General features: G+C 37.8%; 1 protein-coding gene across 2 annotated transcripts in view; it reads left to right on the top strand.

The window, feature by feature from the left end:
• NCAM2 (neural cell adhesion molecule 2) overlaps positions 1–6,045 on the top strand; it is a 585,384-nt gene extending 579,339 nt beyond the window's left edge. The window contains exon 17 of one of the 2 annotated variants that reach the window (XM_077294013.1): positions 3,515–6,045. In XM_077294013.1, coding sequence (XP_077150128.1) covers positions 3,515–3,626 — 112 coding nt within the window. In that variant the 3' untranslated portion in view covers positions 3,627–6,045. The remainder of the gene's footprint in view (positions 1–3,514) is intronic. The other variant, XM_077294012.1, reaches the window with a different exon arrangement.
• Positions 6,046–14,408: the final 8,363 nt, after the last annotated feature.

The following is a 14,408-nucleotide window of genomic DNA, read 5'->3' as shown; positions in this document are numbered from 1 at the left end:
AATAGTAACATAGTTATTAAGGAAGACTTTAAGTCCAACCCATAGCCTAACCTAATGTTAGGGGTCGAGTTCCCACCTCTGCACAGGGGGAATCTTGAACCATCTCTGCTGCGGTCTCCCATTCTTCTCCAGCCGCAGTGGAACCTGCTCAGCAGAGACATCGGTCCTAGCATCTGGCTCAGCCTGATACTGTGTGGATGGTTACTGCTGCCTTTCCAGGCTCAGCCATTGTAGCCAGTACTGGTCAGCGGCCAGCAGACGTCTCAGGAACGTCAAGTCCTGCTTTTCCCCTTCTGAGCATGCCCGGCGTAAGACCTCTCATTGGAGGTCGGGGGTCACATGCTCAGGTACTATGGCAGCTGCCATTGGTCCTCTAGGAAGGTCCCGAAGTTGCTCAGGTACTGTAGCAGCTCCTATTTGTCCTCTAGGAAGTTTCTGAAGTTGCTGCAGCTATAAAATGTTCCCATGGCCGCACAGCCATGTGCTAGTATCAGTGTATGTTATGAGCTTTAGCTACTCAGTGGTCTTGTCTGCTTGTCGTCAGGGTCTGGCTGAAGTAAGCCACTAGAATACCGGCACCTCCGGTGAGGAGTTTGTATGGTTTATTCAGGGCTGGCGTAAAGCCATTAGAATTCCGGCTCCACCGGAGACGAGGTGTTTGTGTGCTTGCCACTCCCTGACGTCTGATTGCTTTTGCTCTGTTAGGCAGCAGGGTTCCCCTGTGGCGCTAACAGGGCACAGAGTTTTCCCTTCTGTTTGACTCTGTGAAGTAACAGAGTTTGCTTCTACCAACCATATTGTGCCAACATTTGATAGCAGCAGGTTGGTCTCCTGCACGGTGGACCCCGGGCTGCAAACGCACCAATAATAATATCTAAATATACTCGGTGCATTCCACCAGACCTAACATGTTGATCCAGAGGAAGGCAAAAAAAAACCCATGCGGCAAAGAGTAAGCTCCACATTGGAGAAAAAAAATTCCTTCCCAACTCCACATACGGCATTCAGACTAGTTCCCTGGATTAATGCCCTATCAAGTAATCTAGTATATATAACCTGTAATATTATACTTTTCAAGAAAGGTATCCAGCCCTCTCTTAAATTTTAGTAATGAATCACTCATTACAACATCATACAGCAGAGAGTTCCATAGTCTCGCTGCTCTTACAGTAAAGAATTTGTGTCTGTTATTATGCTTAAACCTTCTTTCCTCTAGACATAGAGGATGACCCCTTGTCCCTGTCTCAGGTCTATGATTAAAAATATCATCAGAAAGGTCTTTGTACTGTCCTCTCATATATTTATACATTAAAATCAGATCACCCCTTAGCCTTCGTTTTTCCAAACTAAATAGCTCCAAGTGTAATAACCTATCTTGGTATTGCAGACCCCAAAGTCCTCTAATAACCTTGGTTGCTCTTCTCTGCACCCGCTCTAGTTCAGCTATGTCTTTCTTATACACCAGAGACCAGAACTGTACACAGTATTCTAAGTGTGGTCGAACTAGTGACTTGTATAGAGGTACAATTATGTTCTCCTCATGAGCATCCCATTTGCCTTTTGTAGCAGCTTCCTGACACTGGCCACTATATGTGAGTTTTTCATCCACCCATACACCCAGGTCTTTTTCATTGATGGTTTTTCCCAGTGTTTTACAATTAAGCACATAGTTATACATCTTATTACTTCTACCCAAGTGCATGACCTTACATTTATCCCCATTAAAGCTCATTTGCCATTTAACAGCCCAAGCTTCTAGTTTACATAAATCATCCTGTAATATCAAATTGTCCTCCTCTGTATTGATCACCCTGCAGAGTTTAGTGTCATCTGCAAATATTTAAATTCTGCTCTGTATACCCCCTACAAGGTAAATTATAAATAAGTTAAATAGAAGAGGGCCCAATACTGACCCCTGTGGTACCCCACTGCTAACCGCATCTTTGCTGATTCACAATATGCCAAGATTATGCAATATTTGCAACTTTTTAAGAATACATAAAAAAGTTATGATCCTAGTTATACATGAGAAAATTTCTCAAATTCTCATATGACACATTTGCTAAATTCAGAAGATAAACCTGATTCAAATCAAATACACTCAATGAAAACAGAATAGGCTTGGAAGAAATTGTATTCCTTTGGAATGCATGCAATCTGTCTCTTCCTTCTATCTATCTTTTTTCTTGTGTTATCCTTCTGGTCAGGACTTCCATTCACTAGGCCCTACACTGGCGTCACATGTGGCATAATCAATGTTATGATATCTACTGCGCCACATGTAGTCATGTTAGGCACAATGCATATCACTGGAATTGAAAAAAATGGTGGGTTTTTCCAGCTCAAGCTAAACAGGTTAAAATTAGCACTTTAATTCAAACATTTAAAATCCATAGACGAGTGGGGATCAGCTACTGATCATTAACATGTTTCCATAGCTATATGCTTTTTCAATGATGATGAAAATAATGCATTACTTTCATCACCATTAAATGAGTTTCCTGAGACTTTTGTATTTTTATTCTTATGGAACTAAGATTGTACAGGCTGGAAGTTGCTGACTCAGTGCTTGTTCTGCTTGGCATCAGATTCTGCTGGCTCAGAACAGTCAAGGACTTTTCCTGCCAGTTTCTTCTCTGCTCAGTTGATGGAGCATCTCTGTCAATGTCATGTTGATTGACAGCATTCTACCTGCTGCCTAGCTACATGGAGCTGGCTGTCATTCAGCATGAATTCAACAGTGACAATCCATTAACAGGGCAGACCAGAAGAGGAAGAGCTGCCTTGAAGAGGAAGAGCTGCCTTTCCAGCAGGACTGGTCTACAAACACTCTGATTTATCTGAGATCAGTGCCAGGCAGAACAGGCAGGAAGTCAACAACTACCAGCCTGTAAGTGTTTAGTCCCATAATAAACAATGCAAAAGTCCCTGATAACCTCTTTAATAATGCATTGAGATAGACAAACCAGCCTCATTTTTTCCATTGATCTTTGCCAAGTAATGGCATCTGCTTGGTTCTGTCCAAAATCTAAAGTTGAAAATATAGAAGAGCTGGTCAATTCCATTTTCACCTTTAAATTACTGATATGCATTACAAGTCACATGATGACATAGGACATTTTGATTGGAAGACCTGGCTGGTAGGAAGGTAGAAGATAGAAGACAGAAAATAGAAGTGCAGACCAAAGAACTTGAGGCAACAGAAAAGGTCTCAGGTGAGCTGAGGAGAAGGAGAAGGAGGTGAAGATAAGATTCTTTTAAGCCCTTTTTTGCCCTCTGTAATCCATGCTGGTTGGTCATCATTTTGCTACATTTTCCCAAAGTGATTCACAAGAAAGTTACATTTTCTTTATTAATTCAAATTCATTTAGCCTCGAATAAATTTGCTGATGACTAATCCTAGTCATATCATGATGTGCAGAATGTACTCAAACATGTATGATATATTTGTATATGTTATGATATAGCATTCCTTTTGTATTTAATGACTGATCCATGTTTATCTTTTCTGTAGGAAATTATTACTAAAGGAGGAAAATGGCAAAGAAGCTTTGAGCGCCGAAACAATTGAGATTAAAATATCGAATGACATCATCCAAACAAAAGAAACTGACAGTAAAGCATAGCATGATACAGCCCATTATCACTCAATGAGGGAGATTGGTGATGCACACCCAATGTCAGCACTCTGATGCAGGCAATTATTGGCTAATATTAGCTTTCGATTGTCAGTCCATGTCCATACCTGAACAACTCACATCTATTGTACTTTAAGGTTTTGTTGATTAATTTAGTATGTTTGTCTGACTGATAACAGTATAATTGTACAAAGTTGAAAATGACTGCAAAAATTCTTTTAATTTATTATAAAATAAAGTGTACTATTTATAAAATATTTCCTTTTTTTCCTTGTTAAAAAGATGTCCTGTGGTTGGCAAATCCGCTATGCTAATATATAATGCATACTTTTTTCTGATAAGTGGTTCATTTACATAAGGTTTAGTGCCAATGACCAGTACAGTCTATTCATTAGGTAGAACCTAAAATATATAATGTGTCATGGAAAGTGCTTGGACCAGGCTTACCTGTAGGGATTGGGAAACATGATTGTGGGCAATATAGAGAATAATGTAGCCTTAGATCATTCCACTTAGATTTCCTGTCAAATAAATACATTTGGAGTGAATTATAACCATGTTTATTTTTTTACAATTTAAGTTTAAAAAATGTTAAAGTTTTATTTTTTTATATGATCTACAGTATGTGAAATTTTAACACTGTAACAAATGTAAAGTTGGGCATGGAAATTTATTTAACTCCTCAGCCAAGGATTAATATTGAGAGATGTAAACAGCTAGCAAAATGGATTTTATCTTTGGTTACCCAGTGGACATACAGGAGATCATCAAGAGTATTTGGTAGTCCTTTATGAATCTTAATATGTCTTATGTGTCCAAGAAGGCCAAATTGACAGGATATATCAGTTGTTGAATATAGGAAAAAGAGAACAGGTTTTTTTTTTAAATGGCACTCTCTATAGAATGCATCTGGCATTTTAGTATTACCTAAGCTGGAGATAGATGCATTGTTTAGGGGAGATAAAAAAAAACAGATCCTTTTATCTCTTTGCAGACAACTCTGAAAGCAAAATTATTCTCACATTATGTATTACTTTTAGTATACCTTAGATTTAAAGGGATCTGAGATTGGAAGCAAACTTTGTTGTTCTTTTTTTCCCGAAACAACATCATTTCGTGCTGATTATTATTACAGTTCAACTCTAAGGCTACGGTCAGATAGTTATCACATGTGAGAGAATCTGGTCGATTTTGGTAATGACACTCCGATCAAATTCTGATCCGAGCTTAATTAGAGTGTCGACTTAATGTGATCCGTTATGATCTTGGATAAGAGAACCATAGTATAATTGAGAAGAAGATGGAAAATACACTTTCTCCATTCTGTGAGTCCACTGATGTGAGACTACACTCAGATATCACCCTATGGAATCCGATGGTTTCCACGCACTCATACTTTTGAATGGGTGCACAGCATACAATTTGCCTCTATGATCGAAAGCCGGAGACTGCCGGGGGAACAAAGTTAATTTCCTCCCGGTAGCCGGGCTTTCATTGTGGCGGCCTTAGAATGTAATTAGCATGCAGATTAACCACATGTTTGTAGGTCTTTATCATCTGGAGACAATGCAGGCTCCCTTTAAAAGTTTTGGAAGTGGATTTTGGAGTAACATCTGCTCTACAATCCACATTAAAAATATTGTGTGAACATGCCCTCGGTAATGTTCATGGAGTGCTTGCCTCTATGTGTTTTCTGGGAGCCCTTACACTTCACTCCGACCTCAACTTTACTGCCTAAATCCAAACTCCGAAGGCAATTTTTTGCTACAGTAGCTAAGTAATGTATAAATGCATATTTATGAAATGTATAATACATTCAGATTTCATTAGTACACGAGTGGGAGCATGCAAGCAAAAAATGACTGCGAAAATTAAATCTCCAAGTTAATTCTTGCAAAATTAATGTAATTATGACACACAGTAGATAGTTCATATAGATTTGTATTATTCAGAGAGGATGTAATCAAACTAAGTAATTCAGACATCACAGAAATAGCTGTACATTCTTATGATTTAATCATTTTATTTTATTTGCATTTTTTTTAACTATGTTGCTTAGCACTGTTCAACACGTGCAAGAGGTTGTTACTTGGTTCCAAACACATTTTATCCTCATAAAGACCGTATATTGCTCTGTAAGTCCCAGTTCGTCTGTATATTACTTAGGCAGTATTTTGATTTTAATGAGACATGTGTAATGCTTTATTCTCCCTGTGGGGGTGCTGTAGAGAAATTGAACACCTGTGGCATGATGTATTACAGCTGACAGCAGATGGTAGAATCAGCAGATCACCATAATGTCACGTGATCCTGAAAATGACTTAGAGTTTGTCAAGTTTTTATGTTAAATGTATTTTCTTTTTAATTTTGGTCGTTTTTTTATTTTGTTTTCATATTGCAATCTGTGAAAAATAAAAAAATATAAAATCGAGCCATCTTCACACCGGCCAGTAGAGCTTTTCTACGAGCATATTTCCTGATTTTTCTGGTAATCCACACATACATTTGCAACAAAAGACTGACTATCTTTTATTTTGAAGCATGTAGAAGGTCACTCTGAAAGGTTGACGGAGGGAGTTGTGGTATTACCTTTTCCCACATATCATGCTTCAAACATATAGATACCAAATGCAAATTTTTGGTGAAGAATCAACAAGTGGAACACAAATGTGAAGTTGAACGAAATTTATTGGTTATTTTAAATTTTTGTGGAAATTCAAAAACTGAAAAGTGGGGCATGCAATTTTATTTGCCCACTTTTACTTAATACTGGAATCTATACAGTTGTAATAATTATAGGGGATAACTCAGGAGACTCTTTGCGTGGAACAAGACAACTACAGGACACAGTTTTATAAGTGGTAAAGTCTATATTATCACACGGTGATTCAAACAGGTGCAGAGAGAAACTCAAGTCCACAACACTTGGTGCAAATAATAAACGCAGCTTAGCAGTCTATAGGAAACTTCAGAGCAAAATGCAGAAAGTCTATGAAGCACAGTTATTCTTGTGGATACTTGACACGAATAAATCCTTGTCTTAGTCCAGACACAGATAGATATGGTTATAGGCAGCTCAAATCATATCTTAGCTCAACCAGGGAGGCCTGGTTAATAGTCTCAGGTTAATGCAAATCAGCAGCAGCTTACATGTCCAGCAAATGCAGGTGGAAGTAAACACGAGCAGCAGATGAAGGAGGATTACTGGAAACTTGTGTATGCAGCAGGAACTCAGAGCAGAGTAGCAGGATAACCCCACAGGTTCACAGGAGCAGGTGTATAGCCAGGGAGTAATCAGAGATCAGGAACTGGATTCAAGGCAGAATACTCTAGCACAGACTGAAGGCTGGGGTGGAGTTTTATAGCAGGAAGACACAGTGCACATGAGACCAAAGACGCCATCTTGGAAAAGGGCAGTAATGCACAAAAGGTAAAAAATGTTCAGAATCCTGACAACAGTTATGTATATAGGTGTTACCTGTCATTGTAATCCTGCCTGTGATGATAATGAAATGTCTGAAAAGTGTTCTTGAAATAACAGGAAGTATTATTCTACATTAACCCCCACTGGCCATTGTGAAAATATAAAGGATTCATTTTATATTTTTCTTCTACATAATGTAGTATGAAAATAAAAACTTTTCCAACATGTTTTAAAGAATACATTAAACACAAAAATGGTTTCAATATTAGAAAAAAAAATCAATATCTGATGATACATTCCTGCTAAGCAAACAGTGATTGTTCAAAGTTAATTGCTCTGACTACTGCGCTTCCTACAATAACTAAAATAAAGGATTTGTGGTGCTAGGAAACGTGCCACTATATTTCCGGGCAGCGAGCTGATGATATTAACAAAGACTACATGATGGGTTCACTGGAGTCTTCTTTCAAAGAACCTTCAAATAACCTTTAGTTGGATTTGGGAGTACTGAGGAGCCCTTCTGTTGGACTTCCACCAATCAGGCATTGGAGCTCTATTGATGATTTTTTTTTATAGAGTAGAATCTATTTATACTTATCAGTAGAGATGAGCGAATTTGCTTGGGCTGGCGATTTTGCTATAGCTTGCCAAATAATAGGGAACCCAAGCAAATTCTCTCATCTCTACTTATCAGCACCAGAGAAAATAAATTCAGGACAAAGCATCACAAAATATGTTCTTCAAAATATTTCAACAAAAAAAAGATAAAAATAGATGCATGCTAAGATATAATCTGGTATTATAATTATAAAGTTGCTAATGGTGCTATATAAATAAATAATAATAAGATTAATAATAATGTGAGAGTTCACTTTTCTATCTTATAAGGGTTGACTCGGAATTTAAAGGGAATCTGTCAGCAGTTTTTTTTCAATGTAATCTGAAAGCAGCATAATGTAATGGTTGAGAACCTGATTCCAGTGTGTTGCTGTTTCAAAAAAGAGCAGCAGGAGAATATCATCACAGGACTAGGTGTTTTGTACCTCCTAGTCAACTGCTCTGTGTAACCCCGCCTCCACCTCTGATTGGAAGTTGCTTTCTGTCAATATACAGTGTGCACAAAAAGCTGCCAATCAGTTGTGTGGGTGGGGTTATATAGGGCTCAGCACTTTGAGCACTGCTAGATCTGCAGCTGAGAAAACAGTGATTGTGTCAAAATGACAGCAGCAAATTATCAAGTGACACATCGCTGGCATTAGGGCCTCAGCCCTTACATCATGGTGCATTCACATTAAATAATAAAAATCTGGTGGCATATTCCCGTTAACAATCGATAACATAAGTCATCAGTATGAGATCACTGGGGGTCCCAACGTCCAGATGAAATTTGCTCTAACAGCGGCCATAACACAGTAGCCCCATACATTGCTTAGTGGCCGATAACAAAAGCTAGACTTGATTTCCAACTCATTTGAATAGGTGATAAACAGTAGTATTTGGCAGCGGCCACTTATAATTTTAGATGGTGGCAGGGTCCCCCCAAAACCTTTAATATACCGACGTTGCCAGAGCACATTTCAGCTCATCGGTGGAACGGCCAAATGTGAGACTCCCATTGATCTCAAATGGCTGGCCTATCCAATGGGTGCAACATCAATTATTAATTCACAAGCAATCTCTTTACAATTGCATTGCATATAGTAGTAGCTGAAGGACTTGAAGCTGTAAACTTGAGCAAAGTTGGAGTAACTGAATCTTGTTAATGGCTGCTGTAGATACAGATATGCCCACTTTTATCTTTCTTAAAATTTGGTTAAGCCTCCAATAACGTACAAGAAAAATTGAATGCATTATTGTAACATGCTAGCTACATTTTTTGACAGCCTACAACCTACATCACAACCATATAGACATATATCGATTCATAAACCTTTCTTAACATGATGATTATCGCAAGGTCGTGTTTTTGTTTTTCAAGCTGGAAATTTCAACCCAGTCATCTTGGAATAAGTGGAGATAAGAGGAATGGTAATGAAGGAAAAATTTGTGTTGAAATTAAGAGCAGATTAAAATGTCAACTATGCCTCTTAATGACATGGGGCTACCTGTCATAGAGAAGACCTTATAGAAGAGGCAGAATGGGCTGAATTTGTATCAAGCAAGATACACATGTTGGGTTTTGAGGTTTATTCATGATTTCCATGATTAGGAACTGATTGTACATATCTATTCTGTTTTTTTCAGAATGTATTGTAAGGTTACTCACTGTTACATTTAAAGGGGTTATCTGAAATTATTTTATCTTTCTCTTATGGGTCTAAAAACTTAGAAGAAAGTAGTTGTTAAATACTTTCCTGTTCAGCTCTAAGTTGTTGCCTGCGGCTCAGAGCGTTCACAGATTACTACTGCTGGAGGTTCTATGACTTCAAGTCAACAGAGTAGCTGATTGTCTTCCATTGTGCTCTGTTAATAGAGTGTGTGTGTGTGTGTGTCAGCCAGTTCACCACTGTCTAACTGCAGGCAACCGGCTGTCAATCAGTGGGACGTCTGAAGAGACTGGGTGGGCAAAACAATCGCGATAGGGTCCTATCCAATAAACCGTTATATGATGAAAGGGTACACTAACTGCTCACTTTATGAGTTGTGTAACCTACAACATATGTATACGCTTTGGAAAAGAGTTGTTAAAGCTGCTGAAAAACTCACAGGTTAGATGTTCCAATGTGGTATTCAAATAGTGGAAAAAAAGTTGGTGATCCTGGCTGCTAGTTCTGTTATCCACAATAATGATCCAGTATCAGAGTATATGTGTTTTTATTCTCAGCGTGTTTCGAAGATGGCAAACTTCTTCAGTAGAACCACAAAAGTTGTACTCCTGAAGAAGTTTGCTAACTTTGAAACATTGTGAGAATAAAATCGCATAGACACTTTTATACCATATATTGGATCTTTATTGTGGATAATAGAATCAGCAGCACAGATCATCAACTCTTTTCCACTAGTTCAATCAGCAGTACATCGACCATCATGCCCCTTTGACAGAGCAGCCTGGAAAAAGTGTTACTGCTCTATTGACATGAGGTCAAATGAACCAAATGAATCATCGGCAGGAGTGATCCATGATCACTTTGAGCCTGTACAGGCGAGTAGTTTGCAATTACTTGCATGTCAGTTCCCAGGCCCATGAGACAAGATCATATTGGTCCTTAATAACCCTTTGAAAGATTTTGTCTCAGATTAGTATGAAGAATCTGATAATGGCGGTGTATGATATTTTTTTTACGATAGTTATAAGTATGCATTATATATTAGACTAGCTTTTATAGATTTAAAATATATATTAGAAGACGCAATGTAAACCAGATTCTAGTGCTTTTACTGCTATTGAATGTTACCATTTGTGTAATGGAATATAAAACTAGATACAGTAACTAGCAAATGTAAAACTTCTGACCTGGAAAGCTATGTTTCTGTATGCAGTAGGGGCATGCTGAAAATCTATGGAAGCATTTTACGGAAAGAGAAAGAAATGTTACAATCTATTCATGTATATTTTTAATGTCTTCAAGGGGGAGACAGTTTATAGTAACTTGTAAGATATGTCAAAACTGAAAAAAAAATATTCTTACATTTTTATATGATATTTACAGAGATCTGTATAACTATCGCTTATGTTGTCAAAAATGTGATTCCAAACTGTATTATACATTGAACTGGTTTATTTTCTTTGACACATGTTGCGATGATTAAAATTTTGAATATTATTGCAAATTATATTAAAGGGGTTTTCTACCTTCACATGACTTTTAGAATTTCTTTTTCTTTTAATTCCAAAAGCATTGTCGTGTGTAATTGAATCTTCTTTTCTTAGACAGATATTTATGTCATCAGGTAGATTTTTTAATTTTCATTGCCTAGAAAATACTTCACTATTGAAGGTGAACGGCACCCAACACTCTTGATGCGAAATGCATGGCCAAGATACATGTAAACCCAAGACAGACACAGATGACCATGAAGGACTTCTCAAAAAAAAGAGAAAGGGACATTCCTTTCCAAAGGGGTATTTGGACTTTATGGAAAAATTCACGGTTTATAATGTCTAGTAAATGAGAATCCCACCTCTCACCTTGTCATGAGACTCCAATCTCTTGATAAGTGATGATTTCCGAGATGAAGTATGTCATAAATATATCAAAGGGAATACCCTTTGCATTTATTTTGAATTAATACCCCAAAACAAGGGGTAGTAATATCCTCTATGGTGATTGAAATTCTATCATTGACTTTTCTTCTCTTGTAAAATTATAAAATTACATGTTAGATAATTTTAGGACATGCTTTTACTACAGACATGTATTTGACCTCCAAAACAGAACTGGTGGTTGTAATAAAACCCAATACATGGTGTTTTGAGAACCAGGAGAATTAAGCAATCTTCACTTTACTCCTGGATTCCTGGATCTGTTGGAGGACTTTGAGCACTGACGTTGGGGAACACTGTGTTAAGAGCCTTGGAAAGGGGAAAGTAATGTGTACCAACCTATATTTCTCAATGTTGGGCACCTAATGAGGACACCCTTTAGCTTGGTGGTATTGCGGTAGCTCTTTAATGTCTTGACATAATTCATCTTAGAAGATGGTTGGGCAAGAAATGAAAATCTTCCCCTTGATGTAAATATTTGTGTGAAAAAAAATATTATATCAACTCTTGTAATAAATTTTGCTAGAAATACTTAAGTCATAAAGTCATATGAAGGTGGAGATCACTTTAAATGGTCATGGCTGACATCACAAGGCAAAGACAATCTTAGTTATGTTCAGTTCTAGATGCAACAAAGAATATTCCTAACATGATCTGTCGGTTTTTTTCAGATGAACACAGACACTTCCTCTTTTGTTCATATGTGCATAGGAATTTAATTTTTTTCATTTTCATGCTTTTTTATTATGATTTTTTTTGTAAAATATATACTATGCTATGGGAAAAAAATACAAGTCTGTTGTCATCTAGCTGTGAAGTTCTTTATGTTCCACAGGTTGTTCAATTGGAAATGTGGTTGGATAAAAGATTCTTTTTCTAAATATTTTGTGGCTATTGATTTAACCGCAGTTTCACATGACACATCAAAACAAATGTAACATTTCACATTGTTGGTCTGCTATATTGAAAAAAAAACATACAAAATGAGTCATTTACATTGAGAACTTGATGTTTGTATCCATTTTATTCAGTTTGTGTCAAAATATATTTTTAAAAAATAAAGGACAGTTAATTTTTTTTAGAAAACATGCATATCACAGCTATCAAATTAAGTATTCAAGTGTTAATATATGTCAAGTCCTTTTATTTGCATAGCTTAGTAGATCCTATAATGACAATTCTGGCAAAGTTTATTTTCAAAGAAAGCATTTGGAATTCTCAGATAAAAAATATCTATCTCTTCTCTTTCCCTAAAGAACATGTTTATGCATGGTGGATCCCATTTTAATGTGGTTCTGAATGATCATGAAAAATCTGTAACAAAATCCCTCTCCACAACCTAATGTGACATGTGTAATACTAGTGTCTTCTTACAGAATAGATAGCCTGAATGCAACTACTGCATCTCTGTCTTGAATACAAACAAAATTAATGTTCGTAGCCAGCTCAAAGAAGCCCTTACTTTTTATTACAGAATCCTTTGCGAATGTACATTACCTTGAAATATTATTCATACCCTGTGTACATTTCCACATGTATTTCATTTGGATTTTATATGACATAACAACCAAAGAAGCACGTATGTGTGAAGTGGAAAGGAAATGATACATGGGTTATCTAAATATTTTAAAAATATAAATCTGAATAATGTGACTGGGACTTGTATTCAGCCCCTCTGAGTCAATACTTGGTACGACCACTTTTCTTTCAATTACTGCTACAAATCTTTTGGGTTATGTCGCTACTGGCTTTGTACATATAGGGGCTGAGATTTTTGCCAGTTGTTTTTGACAAACGAGCTCTAGCTCAGTGAGATTGGATGAGCAGCAATTTTCAAGTCTTGCCACAGATTCTCAATGGAATTTAGATCTGGACTTTGACTGACCCATTCAAATAAAACATTATACTTTGATTTTGATCTAAACCATTTTATGTAGCTTTAGCAGTATGCTTAGGGTTGGTGCCCTGTTGGAAGGTTAACCTACTCCCCAGAATAAAGTCTTTTTCAGCCTCCAACAGGTTATTCTCCAGAATTGCCTTGTATTAAGCTCCATTTAACTGTCCCATCAGCTTTTACCATCTTCCTTATCCATGCTGAAAAAAGCATACCCACAGCATGATGCTGCCACCACCTTGTTAGACATTTGGGATGGTGTTTTTAGGGTGATGTGCAGTGTTAGTCTTCTGTTATACACACCATTTTGCATTTAACAAAAAAAACTACTTTGGTCTCATATTAATTAAACACCTTCTTTCACTTACTAGCTGTGTCCCCTACATGGCCTTCTGCAATTTGAAAATATTACTTCTAATAGCTTGCTTTTGAAAAAGACTTTCTTCTTGCCACTGTTTCATAAAGGCCAGATTTGTGGCAAACTTATATTGTCCTGTGGATATATCCTCCTACCTGAGCTGTGGATCTCTGCAGCTCCTCCAAAGAGACCATAGGCATCTAGGCTTCTCTAGTTAGTGCTCCCCTATCTTGCAATGTAATTTTAGGTGGATGGCCATGACTTGAAAGGTTTCAGTTGTACCATAAACCTCCTTCCATTTTTGGATAATTGATTGAACAGTGCTCTGTGAGGTTGGACTATTTTTTGTAATCTTTCCCTGCCTTACTCTTCTCCCAAACTTTATCCCTGACCTGTCTGGTGTGTTCCTTAAGGTACCTTCACACTTAGCGACGCTGCAGCGATATCGACAACGATGCCGATCGCTGCAGCGTTGTTGTGTGGTCACTGGAGAGCTGTCACACAGACAGCTCTCCAGCGACCAACGATGCCGAAGTCCCCGGGTAACCAGGGTAAACATCGGGTTGCTAAGCGCAGGGCCGTGCTTAGTAACCCGATGTTTACCCTGGTTACCAGTGTAAATGTAAAAAAACAAACACTACATACTTACATTCGCATCCCCCGGCGTCCGCTTCCCTGCACTGTGTAAGCGCCGGCAGTAGCAGGGCACAGCGGTGACATCACCGCTGTGCTTTGCTTTCCGGCCGGCACTGACACCTTCAGTGCAGGAAGCTCTGAGCAGCAGCGCGGGCGCCGGGGGACGTGACAGACATCAGAGGGTGAGTATGTAGTGTTTTTTTTTTTACTTTTACAATGGTAACCAGGGTAAATATCGGGTTACTAAGCGCGGC

This window comes from Ranitomeya variabilis, chromosome 3 (assembly GCF_051348905.1).
Source record: "Ranitomeya variabilis isolate aRanVar5 chromosome 3, aRanVar5.hap1, whole genome shotgun sequence".
In the NCBI taxonomy this organism is placed as follows: Eukaryota; Metazoa; Chordata; class Amphibia; order Anura; family Dendrobatidae; genus Ranitomeya; species Ranitomeya variabilis.
This window is presented reverse-complemented; position numbering and strand designations above follow the sequence as displayed.